Source organism: Scyliorhinus canicula, chromosome 7 (assembly GCF_902713615.1).
Source record: "Scyliorhinus canicula chromosome 7, sScyCan1.1, whole genome shotgun sequence".
In the NCBI taxonomy this organism is placed as follows: domain Eukaryota; kingdom Metazoa; phylum Chordata; class Chondrichthyes; order Carcharhiniformes; family Scyliorhinidae; genus Scyliorhinus; species Scyliorhinus canicula.
Genome location: NC_052152.1, coordinates 204,623,564 through 204,642,107, shown reverse-complemented (window position 1 = coordinate 204,642,107; position 18,544 = coordinate 204,623,564). Strand labels below are relative to the sequence as shown.

The window sequence follows — 18,544 nt, the reverse complement described above, 5'->3', positions numbered from 1 at the left end:
ATGATCCAGACTGTCCACACACCCTACCCAAGAATCATCTTCCACAAAATCCCTTTCTTTGGTGAACACTGATGCAAACTACTCATTTAGTAGCTTGCCCATTTCCTCTGGCTCAACACATAGATTCCCCCCCGCTGTTCTTAAGTGGTCCAATCCTTTTCCTGGCCACCGTCTTGCTTTTTACATATGAATAAAAAGCTTCGGGATTCATCTTAATCATACTGGCCAAGGTCTTTTCATCACCCCTCCTAGCCCTCCTAATTTCCCACTTCAGTACCTTCCTACTTTCTTTATACTCCTCAAGGATTTTGACTGTCCCCACCTTTCTAGACTGTACAAAAGCCTCCTTTTTCTTTTTGACGAGGTTCACAATATCCCTCATTATCCAAGGCTCCCTAAACTTCCCATACTTATCCTTCGTTCTCTCAGGAATGTGACTTTCCTGAATTGTTATGGGCCAGGGTTTAGAAAACTCCAAGGTATATCATGGAGTTCACCGGACCTACAATTGTTTATTGATTTTGGTTACGATGAGCACAAGAGCATGCCTTTCAGATGTTATTCAACAGAGTTCTTTGGCGCTTTTACTCAAAAACAAGCTTAATTCTACGAATTTAGTTAATATTTGTATAAGCACACGTAAGAATTTTTATCAACTACAAACATAAAGACCCCACACAGCTACAGTAACCTATGTATAATCCTTAATAAACTCCCCCTTACCTGTTCCAATTCAATAACAAAATCCAAGTAAAACCAGAAACCCCTTTTCAAAGGTGTGGCCCAGCACACAACCTATTTTTAAAATAAATTTAAGTACCAAATTAATTTTTTCCAATTAAGGTGCAATTTAGCATGACCAACCCACCTACCCTGCACATCTTTGGGTTGTGGGGCGAAACACATGCAAACACGAGGAGAATGTGCAAACTCCACATGGACAGTGACCCAGAGCCAGTATTGAACCTGGGACCTCGGTGCCGTGAGGTAGCAGTGCTAACCACTGTGCCACCGTGCTGCCCCACACAGCCTTTTTACTGGTATGAGACTTGTTATTGATCCTCTTGTTCCCCTTTCCAAACAGCAGGTTTTAATTCCTTCCAGAAAACAATTATCCCTTTTAAGTTATCAAGCAGTCTGGAAACAGCTTTTAAAATGGAGATAGAGGAACACTTCTTTCAACCTGTGCAGTTCAAAACCAGTCCAAACTCAAAAATGAAAGTAAAGGCCAGAGCCACAGCCCAGCTCCACCCACACAATGACAACACTGAAGCCATGTGATAAGACAAAAACATTTCTTAATGAGACACTCACATGACCGATTCCTAATCAAGATTGCTTGAAAGACTCCCACATGTCTGATGTTGATTTACCGCCCAACAGCCGCACCCAATCCAAATTCTTCAATTCCTGTCTAATGTTATCGTAATTTGCCTTTTCCAGTTTAGCACTCAGTGTTGGAACATTTACTTCAGTGTGAAATCCAAGTTCATATTGTAGCTTTCTATATTTTCTGAATATGGTCTTCTGGGCACAACCTGTTTAGCCCATTATGTGCAATGAATTTTTAAAATCTAATCAGATGCATCTCCCTTTACCAGGGGTAGATTTTCATATTGATATGCTGGTCAGTAATGTGGTGGAGTAAATCACCAACTGACAATAGAACCTTCCTGATCTTTAATTTTATTAATTTTAGTGGAATGTTAATTGGGTAGGTTCTATAAATATAAGGCAATTTGCTGCAGTGATATGAAAACCTATTATGTATCTCAGGGTACTGAATTTAGCTCTTCTGTGAATTCTCCAGTTCCTTGAGTTAAAATATCTTAAATAGAACCTGCTCCCATAATAGTACGAGTTTCAGCCAGAAGAACACTTCAGAGCTGCAGCTTGAATAGATCAGCACAATGACATGGCTGTTTTGAAATCCTATTCTAAAATTACTGCTTTGTTGGAGCAAAACCGTTTATGGAGCCCAATCTAGTACACATTTTTAGTATGGCAGTAACAAAATAAAATAATTATTTTCTCAGTGACGAATGCTAAGTTAGAACATAGAACAGTACAGCACAGAACAGGCCCTTCGGCCCTCGATGTTGTGCCGAGCAATGATCACCCTACTCAAACCCACGTATCCACCCTATACCCGTAACCCAACAATCCCCCCCCCCCCCCCAACCTTACTTTTTAGGACACTACGGGCAATTTAGCATGGCCAATCCACCTAACCCGCACATCTTTGGACTGTGGGAGGAAACCGGAGCACCCGGAGGAAACCCACGCACACACGGGGAGGACATGCAGACTCTACACAGACAGTGACCCAGCCGGGAACCAAACCTGGGACCCTGGAGCTGTGAAGCATTTATGCTAACCACCATGCTACCGTGCTGCCGTATAAAAGAACAATACAGCACAGGAACAGGCCCTTCGGCCCTCCAAGCCTGTGCCCACCATGGTACCTGCCTAAACTAAAACTGTCTGCATTTAAGGAGTCCGTATCCTTCTATTCCCACCCTATTCATATATTTGTCTAGCTGTCCCTTAAATGCCACTATCGTAGCTGCTCCCACCATCTCCCCAGGCGTCACGTTCCATATATTTACCATCCTCTGTGTAAAAAACTTGCCTCGCACATCTGAGCATCTACAGCTCCCTGGGTAGAAAATGTCAATGTTTCACAACCCTATGAGTAAAGATATTTCTTATCATCACAGTCCTATATTACTGACCTCTAATTCTGAGACTTTCGACTCAGTGCTCTAGATCCCTCAGCCACACCAGGGAAAATATTTTCTCAGCATCGTCCCTGTTGTCTGTTTTAATTTAATCACCTTTCATTCGTCTAAACGGCGGAAATATAGGCCTGGTTCTCCTCAATTTTTCCTCCTCAGGTAATCCCCACATCCCAGGAACCAGTCAGTCGTCCTTCATTGCACTCCCTCTAGGGCAGGTATATCTTTCCTTGGGTAGAGAAACCCAAACTGCACACAGTACTGTACTCATCTGCATCTGCACTGCTAAGTCTGCTGTTAGTTCAGTTGGGCTTCTCAAGTGAAAAGAATTCCTGCATTCTCAGTTCTGGTTGCCACATCATCAGAAGGACATGATTGCACTGAAGGGGGGTGCAGAGAAGATTCACCAGAATTTAGCCCGGGATGGAAACTTTCAGCTCTGAGGAGAGACTGGATAGGCTTTGTTTGTTTTCCCTGGAGCAGAGGAGGCTGAGGGGGTATCAGATAGAGGTATACAAAATTATGAGAAGCATAGGCAGGGTATTTGCAAGAATGTTTTCCCCATAGCAGAGAGCATAGAGTTAAGGTGAAGAGTAAGTGGTTTAGAGGGAACCTGAGGAAAAATTTTTCACCCAGAGGGTGGTGGATATATTGAACACGCTGCCTGAGAGGGTGGTGGAGGCAGGTGCTCTTGTAACATTTAAGAAGAATATGGATAAACACTTCAATTGCCACGGCATAGTAGGCATGGACTAGGTGCTCGTAAATGGGACTAATATAGATTGATATTTTATGGTCGCCATAGACATGGTGGGCCGAAGGGCTGTAGGACTCTATGACTGTATAACTGCCTTTGGCTTCACCATGTTGTTTGTGTGCTTTTTTAAAAAAAAACAATTTTCTAAGTACTTATTCTTCTTACCAGGTGATGATTATGGAATGTTAAGTAATAATTGTATATTGGATGACAATCTGATGAGCACCAGTGAATCCATTTTTGCTCAAACACCAGAATATAATTCCACTAATGTTGCAAAAGAAACATTTGTATTAAACGGTGGTAAAACTAGCTTTCATAATGACGGATTTGGAGATGAAGGAGCAGCTTATATGTTAGGTATGTTTAATTTTTTAAAAACATAACTCTATTTTAATTAATTTGAATTTTTAAAAGTTTTATCCACTTAAGCCATTTCCTGATTTATAATTGTCATCGTATCTTTTCTGATTTTGTCTCTTCAAGGAATGTAATAACGATCCAGTGTAAACCTCCCAATGGGGTAACTAACTTTTATCCCAGGTCCCTGGTGCTGTGAAGCAACAGTGCTAACCACTGTGCTATCTTGCCACCCCAAGTATCATGATTATCATGGATAAGTGGCTCAAAAGTCTACTCTGTGAAACATCCAACAAGTAAATGTATTTAAATTTCCAATGTTATACTCACTGATCATATAAATCATCTTCGCTTTAGATATGGGATTTGAGTTTGGCCTAAGACTATGCCAATAGGAATGCACTTTGGTTCCATTTTTGGCCTTCTGATAACCAAATCATCTGATATGTGGTTTCACCTGTAGTAGGTCATTCAAATTATTTTTTGTCACATACCTAGCTCTGTGAAGCTATCTTACTGCCACACGCCCCATTCTCCCATAATTTGTATTAAACTTTTTATTTCTTGAATCAAAACTGCAGATTCAATGGGCGGAATTTTATCAAAATTTGTCAGTGCCAGGTTCTGACTGAAAACTGGTGTGACTCTCTCTAGACACACAGCCGAGTTTTCAGACCAGGTTTTTGGCACCACCCCCACCCGCTCACACATATAAGGGGAACCTCCCTATGAGGCTCCCCGGAGGGCCATCCCAGCACTGCCCACTGCCAACCTGTACCAGGGATCAGTGCCAGGTCACTGCCTAGGCATGCCCTTCGAGTGATTTCCATTTTTATATACCGTATATACTCGCGTAACATGCGACTTTTGAAGACCTAAATTGTAGCCTAAATTTGGGGGGTCGCATGATACGCGAGATACAAAATTCGCGTGTGTTTTACTTGCTGTTTTTTCTGATGGGAAGATGTTCAGCCACTTGACGTTTCCATTCATAAAAACATGAATGGAAACATCAAGTGGCTGAACATCCTCCCATCAGAATGCTGTGGTCACAATCAGTAGTATTCTGATGGGAAAATGGGAAGAGTGGATTCTGTTGTGAAAGCTGTTCGCGATTCGAACAGCTTTCCAGCTAGCTTTACTAGCATCGTTCTGCCACTTGACGTTTCCATTCATAAAAACATGAATGGAAACGTCAAGTGGCTGAACATCTTCCCATCAGAATACTACTCTTCAGATTTTGACCACAGCATTCTGATGGGAAGATGTTCAGCTACTTGACGTTTCCATTCATGTTTTTATGAATGGAAACGTCAAATGGCAGAACGACGCTAGTAAAGCCAGCTGGAAAGCTGTTCGAATCGCGAACAGCTTTCACAACAGAATTCACTCTTCCCATCAGAATACTACTGATTGTGACCACAGCAAGTTTTCGTTTCCAAAATTAATTTCCAAAAAAGTGACTCGCATGATACATGAGGTATAGCATAAAATCATGTTTTGGGGTTAAAAATTTAGGGGTCGCATGATACGCGAGATCGAATGATACGCGAGTATATACGGTAACTGCTTTAAGCCTCGTTGAATATTCATTGGGGGGGGGGGCATCATGTGGCTGGGAAGCCCTTTAATGATCTTTAAATGTATTAAAATATATTGAAAAGGGGTTCCCCCCCTTTTCTGGATGGGTAGCTCATTACGTCACCAGCAAGGGATGGGAAAAATTGGGGATGAGATCTCACGGGTGAGAATCTCATTTCCCGACTCGAGCAGGATTTTGGACCCATGTCGCTGTTCATGCTGATGGCAAAAATGGGCTGAAAATCTCCCCCAGTACCATAGCAATAGTCGAATACGATATTAAGGATACACAGTGTACTGGGATTTCCAGTCTCCTTTTTTTTTTGTTGGGCAAAATATGTTTATGTGTATGCTGCCTGATATATTCCTACGTTGTTCTGTGTCTGCATCCCACCTCACCCCATACACATTGGGCGGGATTTTCCATCCAGCCGCATCAGATTTCTGGTGTGGCACGTCCCTGGGATTCTCTATCTTGCCAGCCAGCCAATAGGGTTTCCCACTGTGAGCAGCCCCATGCCGTCGGGAAATCTCCGGGGCTGCCGGCGCGACAGAGAATCCCGACAGCGGAGAATCCAGCCCATAATTTCCCGCTGCATTGACCCAGCAGTGTGGAGCAGACCCACCTATAGATGGCTAGGATGTGGATATAAGATGTAAGTTTGAGAAATGCAGCTTACAAAGTATTTCTTACCATTTATTTTTTAGTCTTTGGAATTGAGCATTTTTGGCTTGAGAGGAAGGATTGTGCCTCACCGACTGATGGACAGACCCCATGAATTTAGCCCCTTTGCAATTGATGTGGTGGCTGCCTTACCCTATGTTGCAGCAAAAAAGCTTCACTCTCTTCAGTCTGACAATATTCCCCAGCAGAGGCTAGTGTGTTGTTATTTACAATCTGCCAATATGCAGTGTTCTGGCTTGCACAACAACAGTGACCACTTGAGCAAAATAGCATATGGTGGTGTTGCTGTACCCCAGATAGATTTTCATAATAAACAAATTTGAGAAATTAAGCTATGATCCCCCTCCCTGCCCCACAGCTGTCCCATCCCTTGTCTAGTTTGGACGTGGCAAAAAATTCCATCCCGAGATAAACTAAAGTAAATTTTGCATCTTTATACCAGCAATAGTGTACACAGTGCTTTGTCTAATCGATTGATATGGTATAGTTGCAAACGCATTTTTCAGGAAGCAATGCCACAGAAATAAATTAATTCACTGCCAATGTGTTTAAATAACTTACAAATGTAATCCTTCCTATAAAGGCTCAGGAACCTTCCATTTAATTTTCAGAGGAGCTTCTTAGTGGCGAAGCTGAAAATGCTTTCGTGGATTTTGCAGATGCTAAGGGAAGCATTACTAACGATCTACCCAATAAAAAGCTCCCGACTGATATGACTGGTATGGCATTATATAGCATTTGAAGTGAAAAATTATGCTGTGCGTTAGTATGCTCCGTGTTATTTTTAGTTTTGAAAGCTACAAAGCTAAGAAGTTCAACTGTAACCAGTGAAACTGTTCTATAGGGTTGGATGAAAGGATCATAGGAATAGGAGGCCATTCAGCCCCTTCAGTCTGCCCAGCATTCAGTTAGAATCATGGTTGGTCTTCCTTTGTTTCATATCCTTTAATATCCTTATCCAACAAAATCTCGCCTAATTCCAAAAATCTTGTTAACTTATCTTGCATGAACTGGGAAGATTTAAATCACTAGCCTGCAGTTTCCTTTAATCTAAATGAATCACCTGAATACTGCATTTTTGTGTGAAACCTTCCATGTCACTGATGGTGCCTTGCATTTTATTAATTTGGTTAACCTGTCAATTTCAATCCACCTCTTTGGTTTCAGCAAAAATGTTCAGGTTTTCTTATTTCGACGGAAAGAGGAGGGACAAAGGATGTTTCCCTGGTCGATGACACTGCAGCAGATATGAACAAGTGGCACCTGTCATTAATCTCCAGGTTGAGATGCACTAACATGGATTTGTTCATGGAATTCTGTCTTTATGGACTGTGACTCACGATGGTGGCAGTATGTGAGTTGTAGGAGAAGCTGAAATCTAACCTCCTGTTAAACTGCCTCATGTGCCAGCCACTGTTATAGATATTACAGTACTTGACTGTTGCCTGAGGCATAAAGATTATGACACCTATATTGTAAGATATTCCACTGAGGCACCATCAGTTGACCTAGAAAGAAATGTGTTAAATTGGCCTTTTGAAGACCTAAAAACGCTATGGAGCCAAAACAGTACGTCAGCATAACACCCATGAACAACCCCCGAGCAAAGGTGCAGTGATCTGTTTGCAGCTACTAGAATCATTAGCTGGAATTTCCTGGCCGTTCCCACTGATGGGATCTTCCGGTACAGATGACGACAACCCACCTTTGTGGGTTTTCCCTGCAGGACCAGAAGATCCTGCCGCCCCATGAAACACGCCGCGGGGGTCACAGAAAATCCTGCCCATTGTGAGTGTTGCAACTTTGCTTCCTAGGGTAGGGAGCATTAAAAAAAAGTGAATGTTAAGTTGTTTTTCATTTATTTTTACATTTTATTTTCTTAATAGGTGATTCAGATGTTCCCGATCATTTAGTTCAAGCAGAAAGCACTCTATATGATCAAACAACCCTGCTGCTCAATGAAGAAGAGGGCTTTGCCTTACAGCCAGTTGATACGACTGGTTAGTTTTACTCCTCTTTATCTATAAAACTCATATTTCATAAAGTTAGAACATAGAACATTACAGCGCAGTACAGGCCCTTCGGCCCTCGATGTTGCGCCAACCTGTGAAACCACTCTAAAGCCCATCTACACTATTCCCTTATCATCCATATGTTTATCCAATAACCATTTAAATGCCCTTAATGTTGGCAAGTCCACTACTGTTGCAGGCAGGGCATTCCACACCCTTACTACTCTCTGAGTAAAGAACCTACTTCTGACATCTGTTCTATATCTATCTCCCCTCAATTTAAAGCTATGTCCCCTCGTGCTAGACATCACCATCCGAGGAAAAAGGCTCTCACTGTCCACCCTAACTAATCCTCTGATCATCTTGTATGCCTCAATTAAGTCACCTCTTAACCTTCTTCTCTCTAACGAAAACAGCCTCAAATCCCTCATAAGATCTTCCCTCCATACCAGTTAACATCCTGGTAAATCTCCTCTGCACCCTTTCCAATAATTCCACATCCTTCCTATAATGCGGCGACCAGAACTGCACGCAATACTCCAAATGCGGCCGCACCAGAGTTTTACAGCTGCAACATGACCTCATGGCTCCGAAACTCAATCCCTCTACCAATAAAAGATAACACACCGTACGCCTTCTTAACAACCCTATCAACCTGGGTGGCAACCTTCAGGGATCTATGTACATGAACACTGAGATCTCTCTGCTCATCTACACTACCAAGAATCTTACCATTAGCCCAGTACTCTGTCTTCCTGTTATTCCTTCCAAAATGAATCACCTCACACTTTTCTGCATTAAACTCCATTTGCCACCTCTCAGCCCAGCTCTGCAGCTTATTTATGTCCCTCTGTAACTTGCAACATCCTTCCGCACTGTCCACAACTCCACCGACTTTAGTGTCATCTGCAAATTTACTCACCCATCCTTCTACGCCCTCCTCCAGGTCATTTATAAAAATGACAAACAGCAGTGGCCCCAAAACAGATCCTTGTGGTACACCACTAGTAACTGAACTCCAGGCTGAACATTTCCCATCAACCACCACCCTTTGTCTTCTTCCAGCTAGCCAATTTCTGATCCAAACTGCTAAATCACCCTGAATCCCATGCCTCCGTATTTTCTGCAATAGCCTACCGTGGGGAACCTTATCAAACGCTTTACTGAAATCCATATATACATGGTAGCATTGTGGATAGCACAATCGCTTCACAGCTCCAGAGTCCCAGGTTCGATTCCGGCTTGGGTCACTGTCTGTGCGGAGTCTGCACATCCTCCCCGTGTGTGCGTGGGTTTCCTCCGGGTGCTCCGGTTTCCTCCCACAGTCACAAAGATGTGCAGGTTAGGTGGATTGGCCTTGATAAATTGCCCTTAGTGTCCAAAATTGCCCTGAGTGAGTGGAGGAGGATTTTTGGGAAGAGGGGTATGTATGTTTGTGCAATGTGTTGGGTGGGGTTACTGGGTTATGGGGATAGGGTGGAGGTGTTGACCTTGGGTAGGGTGCTCTTTGCAAGAGCCGGTGCAGACTCGATGGGCCGAATGGCCTCCTTCTGCACTGTAAATTCTATGATGATAATCAACTGCTTTACCCTCGTCCACCTGTTTGGTCACCTTCTCACCTCCTTCAGAAGGAGGGGTTGCTGAATAGGTGAGTGGGGGAAAAGGGATTGGGAAGAGGAACAGTTAAGTGAGTGGGGAGAGGAAGCTTGGGAAGAGGGGCTGCTGAGTGAGTGGAGGAGGATTTTTGGGAAGAGGGGTATGTATGTTTGTGCAATGTGGGGAAGGGGGGTGATTACAATGGGCAAGATTCTCCGTTTGGGAGACTGTGTAAGATGTTAGAAACACTATGGAACAATTCATACAGTTTTGATACTGATATTGTTCTTGTTAGTTTCTTCAGAAAGAAAACGGGGTAAGAGGAGGCGGAAGCTTATTGTGGATTGTGTTAAGGAACTTGATAGTAACACCATTCGTGAACAGATTGAAGACTTCTCAGACATAATTACAATGATAGAGCTGGCTCCACCTACAAAGAAGCTGATGATTTGGAAAGAGACAGGTGGCGTTGAAAAACTCAACTCTCAGCCTGCCCAACCCTTAATTAATTACAGATTATTAAAGGTAATTTGTGTTTAATTTGAGCACGTGCCACAGTGATGGTGAAAATTAGAACAGCCCTTAAGTAAAGAACAGTTTGCTTCACTGGTCGACTGTTTCTGTCGGATCTTTCATATTAAAAAATAAACATTAATTTTCAAAAAACAAAACAAATAAATCTAAAGCTATCCTCTCAGAGTGCCTCAAAAAGTATAAAAATGCTTTAGCTTTGTTAAAGTAGTTGAATTGTTTCACAGAAAATTAAGGGATAGGATTTGACATGGTTGAGTCAGGCCAAGCACCCGAACCAGAAGTGCATGAAACCACATGAGACGACGTCGGGTGTGTTTCCCGATTTCATTGTACAGGTGCGCGATTTCGAGGTCAGCGGGTGGGCATGAATCAGATCTCTACCTACCAACAATTAAAGGGCCAATTAAGGCCATTTAAAGTCCAATCAACAGGGATTTTACGCTGCCAGGGTGGTTTTTAGCTCATCACACAGGCAAAACGTGCTCTTTCTGCTTTTTTAATTTTCTCATCGATAAATCATCCCTTGAGCAGTAGCAGTTCTTCTGTGACAGAGTTTGTGCTATATAAGTGCAGAGTTTTGCTTGAAATTCCTAATTTAGCATTTGAAGCGTGACTTTCAGCATTTCAGAACTTCACTGGAAGATTTTCCTGACGATTGAAGGACTGTGTTCCATCATTTTCAATAAGAAGTCTTACAACACCAGGTTAAAGTCCAACAGGTTTGCTTCAAATCACTAGCTTTCAGAACACTGCTTCTTCCTCAGGTGAATGAAGAGGTGGCTTCCAGAAACATATATGTAGACAAAGTCAAAGATGCAATACGATACTTTGAATGCAAGTCTTTGCAGGTAATTAAGTCTACAGGTCCAGACGGAGCAACTGCAGAGGGATAATCACAGGTTAAAGAGGTGTGAATTGTCTCAAGCCATGACAGTTGGTAAGATTTTGCAAGCCTTGGCCAGATTTTGGGGGGGGGGGGTCCTGCTCGGCGATTCTACGTTGTCGCGCGTCCTGAAGGCCGCCTTGGAGAACGCTTACCCGAAGATCAGAGTCTGAATGCCCTTGACTGCTGAAGTGTTCCCCGACTGGAAGGGAACATTCCTGCCTGGCGATTGTCGTGCGATGTCCGCTCATCCGTTGTCACAGCGTCTGTATGGTCTCGCCAATGTACCACGCTTTGGGACATCCTTTCTTGCAGTGTATGAGGTAGACAATGTTGGCCGAGTCACTCGAGTATATACCAAGTACCTGGTGGGTGGTATTCTCATGTGTAATGGTGGAACCCATGTCGATGATCTGGCACGGTTGCCACGGCAGGGTTGTGTGGTGTTGTGTTCGCTGTTCTGAAAGCTTGGTAGTTTGCTGCAAACAATGGTTTGTTTGAGGTTACGCGGTTGTTTGAAAGCAAGTGGTGGGAGTGAAGGGATGACCTTGGTAAGATGTTCATCTTCATCGATGACGTGTTGAAGGCTGCGAAGACGGTGTTGTAGTTTCTCCGCTCCGGGGAAGTACTGGACGACGAAGGGTACTCTTGTCGGTTGTGTCCCGTGTTTATCTTCTGAGGAGGTCGGTGCAGTTTTTTGTTGTGGCGCATTGGAACTGTCGATCGATGAGTCGAGCATCATATCCCATTCGTAAGAGGGCATCTTTCAGCGTCTGTAGATGTCTGTTACACTCCTCCTCGTCTGAACAGATCCTGTGTATACGGAGGGCTTGTCCATAGAGGATGGCTTCTTTAATCTGTTTAGGGTGGAAGCTGAAGAAGTGGAGCATCGTGAGGTCATCCGTGGGCTTGCGGTAAAGCAATGTGCTGAGGTGACCATCCTTGATGGAGATGAGTGTGTCCAAGAATGCAACCGATTCTGGAGAGTAGTTCATGGTGAGTCTGATGGTGGGGTGGAACTTATTGATGTCATCGTGTAGTCGTTTCAGTGATTCTTCACCATGGGTCCAAAGGAAATGTTTTTTATTGATGTATCTGGTGTATAATGTCGGTTGAAGATCCTGTGTGGTGAGGAGGTCTTGTTCAAACATGTGCATGAAGAGTTTGGCATATTGAGGTGTGAATTTGGTCCCCATGGCTGTTTCGTGTGCCTGGATGAAGAACTTGTTGTCGAAGGTGAAGATATTGTGATAGAGAATGAGGCGGATGAAATACAGAATTGCGTCTGGAGATTTACAGTTGTCGATGTTGAGTACTGAGGCAGGTGCAGCAATGCCGTCGTCATGGGGGCTGCTGGTGTAGAGTGCCGAGACATCCATTGTGACGAGTAATGTTCCTCGTTCAACTGGTCCATGGGTGTTGAGTTTCTGTAAGAAGTCCGTTGTATCGCGACAGAAACTGGGCGTTCCTTGTACGATGGGTTTCAAGATGTCCTCGATGTAGCCTTGGAGGTCCTCACACCGGGTTCCATTGCCTGATGCAATAGGACGGCCTGGTGTATTGACCTTGTGTATTTTCGGGAGGCAGTAGAGATCTCCAACACGTAAATGGGATGAGAGCACATAGGGTGCTCTGAAGGTCTGGAAAAAATATCTAAATCAGTCTCTTGAGTTGGCGGGTGTGTTCCTTGGTCGGATCTGCAGGTAACTGTCTAAAGTGTTCCTGATTGTTGAGTTGTCGGTACACATCTTTGCAGTAGTCTGTTCTGTTCAGTATGACGGTGGCCTCTCCTTTGTCTGCTGGTTTGATGACGATGTTGCAGTTGGTCTTGAGAGCGCGGATGGCGTTGTGTTGTGCTTGGGTGACGTTCGAGGCTGTCTTGTGAATGCGACTGATGAATCTGGCATTGACACGACTCCTGACGGCTTGAGTATACATGTTGAGTCTAGGGCAGGGGCCTTCCGGATGGGGTCCAATTTGACTCCTTCCTCTTCGGCTGCCGCACCGCAGATCTCTCAGCCTGTTGTTCCAGTTCATTGGTTGTCTCCTTGAGTTTGCCGGCTCTGGTCCTCTGCATCAGCTCCAGTAGGGATAGTGTACTCAGCTGGTGGGACCTCTGAATAGGAGAAGAGGTTGGGAGGGAGATGAGGCAAAGTTAAAGTGAGTAATGTCCCAGGCAGAGACCTGTTAGAGGAGAGGCATAGTCTCGGCTGGTGCAGGGCCAGCAGCGAGGACAAGGTGGGAGAGAACGCCAAAAACGCACTACCCGGCAACTGGAGTATATAGACAGCGCACCAACTACCTGCAAATATCTGAGGTCTAGTGCCCTTTGCAACATAATAGGTCCTGAAATTGTCTCCAACTGCACTGGGGCTCACCTCACATTGAATGTCACATTGACCTTCAAACTCTATGTCTCCGATTCAGTTCAGGGCTCAATGGGGGTTCTGTGCAGCATCTCACAACCAGCGGTGGAAGTGGTGTCAAGCTAGTGACCAATGCCGTCTTCAGACATGCCTGCACCTTCATCAAATACCGAGGAGATGAGGGCAGCCAGGCAGCGAGAGCCACAAGGGTTTATGGTGATGGCTGTGTTTCCCTGCATCCAGGGTGCTCCACACTGCACACATGAGGCCATCAGGGCGCCAGCAGGAGAGCCAAGAGCTTTCATCAACAGAAATCAATACCACTCGATTAATCACGGCGCTGAGGTCCCAGGTTCGATCCCGGCTCTGGGTCACTGTCCGTGTGGAGTTTGCACATTCTCCCCGTGTCTGCGTGGGTTTCGCCCCCACAACCCGAAAATGTGCAGAGTAGGTGGATTGGCCAAGCTAAATTGCCCCTTAATTGGAAAAATAATTGGGTAATCTAAATTTATAAAAAAAAAACAAAAAAAAATACCACTCGATTAATATAAAGATTTTCTGTGACTGCAGGACACAGATTCCAGAAGTCTGTGCCCGTTGGAGCTCACACGATTCATACATCTTGCGGCACTCCCAAATTCCAAGGCTGTTCGATGGCTCCTGCAAGATTGGATGGATGGATCCTGAGTGACGATGGCTATCCCTTGAAGAGGTGGCAGATGGACCTGCTCCTTTAACCAAGAACTAAGGCAGAGGAGTGTCATGCATCCACAAGAGTAGTGGTGGAGAGGGCCATCAGGATGCTCGAGATGAGCTACCGATACCTTGACCAATCCATTCCGATATTCACCAGAGCATGTGTCTCGTAGTTGTCACGTGCTGCACCCTGCACAATTTAGCTCTGACAAAGAGGATCCTGACAAGGAGGCTGAGTAGAATGACGCAGGACCATAGACCAGGGAGGATGACTCCAGTGATGGGTCAGAGGATGAACCTGGGAATGCACAGGGTAAGATTATATGAATATTCAGGGGGGCAGGGACATGAGGGATGCATTGAGCCAGCAAACTTTCAGTAAGGCATCCAAGGCATGGAAGCCAACTCAATGCAATAGTAGTATCTCATTCAAAGTAAAACTTTCCTTTATCCCCAACCAGCACAGGCACTCATCTGAGAAACAAGTGCACAGCCCACCCCAAGTGTCCTCCCGCCTTCCTGAGCCTCCTGGTGCTGATGATATTCCTGGAGAGCAGTAAGGTTCTTGGACTTCACCCTCAGTCTCACCTAAAGCTGCTGGCAGCCTTCAGGGAGCTTCTTCCCCTTGTTTTAGATTAGCATCACCCAACATCACCATGTCATGAGGTCAGAAATATCATTTGGAATGAACACACAGTATTTGATTTTCCAAAATATTGATCATAACTAGGTTGAACTTCTGAAGTGTGAGGTGCTCTTCAATCAAAGAACAAAGGAGTATTTAGTTGATATTTTTATATGTAAATACATTTCTGGCTTCTGATGTTTGTCAGTCTTTATTCTACAGTGCACCTTATTAAGAAGAAATATAAAAATAATACTAATGGTTCAAGAAACATTTATTTCAAATTTCATTCATGGTTTATGGATATTCTTGACAAGGTCAGCATTAATTATCCATCCTTAATTTCCCCTGAGAAAGTGATGATGAACTTATTTTTTGAATACAACCAAGTGGCTTGCCGGGTCACTTCAGAGGGCAGTAAAGTCAACCCCATTTCTGAGGTCTGGAGTAACAAATAGGTTGAACCAGATAATGTCAGCAGATTCCTTCCCTGAAAGACATAGGCAGATTCCTTCCCTGAAAGATGGGTTTCATGACAGTTTGGTAGTTTAACAGTCGTCATTATTGATACTAGTTAATTCCAAATTTATTTAATTAAATTAAATTCCCCAGCTGCCATGATGGGATTGGAATTCATGTCCCTAGATCATTAGTCCAGGCCTCTAGATTGCTCATCCAATAAAATAACAGCTATGCTACCAAAGCCCTTTACGTTTCAGAATATGTTGTTCATATATTTTAAAGCTCATTTGACTAAAGTGTAAGGAACTACAGAAGACATTGCGGAAAATACCTATATCTTCAAACACGAGTGGAACATAAATTCAAATTCAAATGCCTTGACCAAAATTACTAAAAAGTAAGTCACCATAGTGGCAGATGAAATAAGATTTTTTTTCCCCTTTGAGGGGGGGGTGCTGGCTGGTAGTAATTTAATCTGAGGATCGTCACGCCTCAGGTGAGGGGCAAGGTTGAGAAGGCGGGACCTTCCTGAATAACCTCAGCCGGTCCAGGAATTGAACCTGCGCTGTTGCCCTCCCTCTGAATCACGAACCAGCTGTCTAGCAAAGTGAGCTAACCCAGCCCCCAAAACAAAGTTATTGGTCAGTAACTGACAGGAGGCCCATATCAGTACATCTTTGTTTGAGGTGGTTGTGATCAGCCTTCCAAAAACCAACATCCTGATGTTAGGTGGCAGGACACCTAAATAATCATTGCTGTGGCCAGTTCTTACAATGTTCTTTGCAGTAAAAAACTAATTCACAAGATACCAAAAATGAAACACTTCCATCCTAAATCATCTGATCATTCTCCTTTTAATGTGTTTCCTGTTCTCTGCTTGTAATTTAATTATGTCACGATTGCAATATGCATATTTTAGTTATTTCTGGCCCCCTATGCAGCTGTCCATCTTTATTCAGATATCTATACTCATCATGCATATTTACCGCTAATCTACTAAAGTACTTTATGCATTTTTGTTGCAATTTGACACCAATGATATGATAACGCATGTAATAGAAAGCACAGTCAAATATTCATGATGCATGCTTTCAGTCATGATGATGGTTTTCCATAACCCAAAAGACATGGGCGGCATGGTAGCACAGTGGTTAGCACTGTTGCTTCATAGCACCAGGGTCCCAGGTTCGATTCCCGGCTTGGGTCAGAGTTTGCATGTTCTCCCTGTGTCTGCATGAGTTTCCTCCAGGTGCTCCGGTTTACTTCCACAAGTCCCGAAAGATGTGCTTGTTAGGTGAATTGCACATTCTGAATTCTCCTTCAGTGTACCCGAACAGGCGCCCAGAGATGGTGACAAGGGGCCTCCTTGCAGTGTCAATGGAAGCCCACTTGTGACAATAAAGATTATTTATTTATTTATTTTATTACAAGGGAAATTAGAGATGTTGTTAGATCCAAAGAAGTGGCAAACAAATTGGCCGAAAAAAAAAGATTTGAGGATTGGAAGCGGTTTAGAATTCAACAAAGGAGGACAAAGGGATTGGTTAAGAAGTAGGAAGTAGAGTACAAGAGTAAGCTTGCGAGGAACATTAAAAGCTGACTAGAAAATCTTCTATAGGTATGTGAAGACAAATGTAGGTCCCTTACAGTCAGAAACAGAGATTTATAATGAGGAGTTGGAGCTGGCTGACCAACTAAATGCATACTTTGGTTCTGCCTTCACAATGGAGGACACAAATAACATACCAGAAATATTGGGAAACACAGGGTTTAGTGAGAGGGAGGAACTGATGAAAATAACTATAAGTAGAGAAATGGTGATGGGGGAAATTGCTAGAATTGAGGCTGATAAATCCCCAGGACCTGATAATATACGTCCCAGTGTACTTAAAGAAGTGGCCCTCAAGATAGTGGTTTCATTTGAGACCATCTTCCAAGATTTTATGGAAATATAGAAAACAGGAGCAGGAGGAGGCCATTCAGCCCTTTGAGTATGCTCCATCATTCATTATGGCCATGGCTGATCATCCAACTCAATAGCCTATTCCCGCCTTCCCCCCATATCTTTTGATCGCTCTCACCACAAGGGCTATATCTAACTCTTTGAAAACGGGTAATGTTTTGGCCTCAACTACTTTTTGTGGTAGTGAATTCCACAGGCTCACCACTCTCTGAATGAAGATATTTCTCCTCATCTTAATCCTAAATGGTCTACCCCGTTTCTTCGGACTGACCCTGGTTCTTGACACCTCCACCATCGGGAACATCCTTTCTGCATCTCAAAGAATCCCAACGTGCAGAAAGAGGCCATTCGGTCCATCAAATCTGCCCCGACTACCTGAAAGAGCACTTCACCCAACTCACTCCCTCCCCTATCCCATTAACCCTTTAATCTAACCTACGCATATTTTTGGATCACTAAGCGGCAATTTAGCATGGCCTATCCCCTACCTGCACATTTTGGACTGTGGGAAGAAACAGGAGCATGCGGAGTAAACTCACGCAGACACAAAGAACGTGCAAACTCCACACAGACAGTGACCTAAGGCCGGAATTGAATCCGGGTCCCTACGCTGTAAAGCCATGATGTGGAGATGCCGGCGTTGGACTGGGGTGAGCACAGTAAGAAGTCTTACAACACCAGGTTAAAGTCCAACAGGTTTGTTTCAAACACGAGCTTTCGGAGCACGGCTCCTTCTTCAGGTGACAGTCACCTGAAGAAGGAGCCGTGCTCCGAAAGCTCGTGTTTGAAACAAACCTATTGGACTTTAACCTGGTGTTGTAAGACTTCTTACGCTGTAAAGCAGCAGTGCTAATTACCGTGCCACCACTATGCCACCCTGCCTAGTCCTGTTAGAATTTCATAGGTTTCTATGAGATCCACCCCCCACCACACCTCATTCTTCTAAACTACAGCCAATATAATCCGAACCGATTCAATCTGTGCGGAGTCTGCACTTTCTCCCCGTGTCTGCGTGGGTTTCCTCTGGGGGCTCCGATAGAACTGTATGTTCTATGTATGTATCTCTTCTCATACATCAGTCCCACCATTCCAGGAATTAGTTGAGTAAATCTTCGCAACACTGCCTCAATAGCAGGAACACTCTTCCTCAGATAAGGAGACCAAAACTACACACAATACTCCAGGCCTCACCAAGGTCCTGTATAATTGCATCAAGTCATCCCTGTTCCTGTGCTCGAATCCTCTCACTGTGAAGACCAACATAACCATTTGCCTTCTTTACCGCC

General features: G+C 43.9%; 1 protein-coding gene across 2 annotated transcripts in view; it reads left to right on the top strand.

Annotated features, from left to right (window-relative positions):
• Window positions 1-18,544, top strand: part of LOC119969734 (double-strand-break repair protein rad21 homolog) — a 137,444-nt gene that overhangs the window by 61,259 nt on the left and 57,641 nt on the right. For both annotated transcript variants that reach the window (XM_038803752.1, XM_038803753.1), the window contains exons 6-9: window positions 3,664-3,855; window positions 6,733-6,840; window positions 8,008-8,121; window positions 10,025-10,254. In XM_038803752.1, the coding sequence (XP_038659680.1) occupies window positions 3,664-3,855; window positions 6,733-6,840; window positions 8,008-8,121; window positions 10,025-10,254 (644 nt within the window). The remainder of the gene's footprint in view (window positions 1-3,663; window positions 3,856-6,732; window positions 6,841-8,007; window positions 8,122-10,024; window positions 10,255-18,544) is intronic.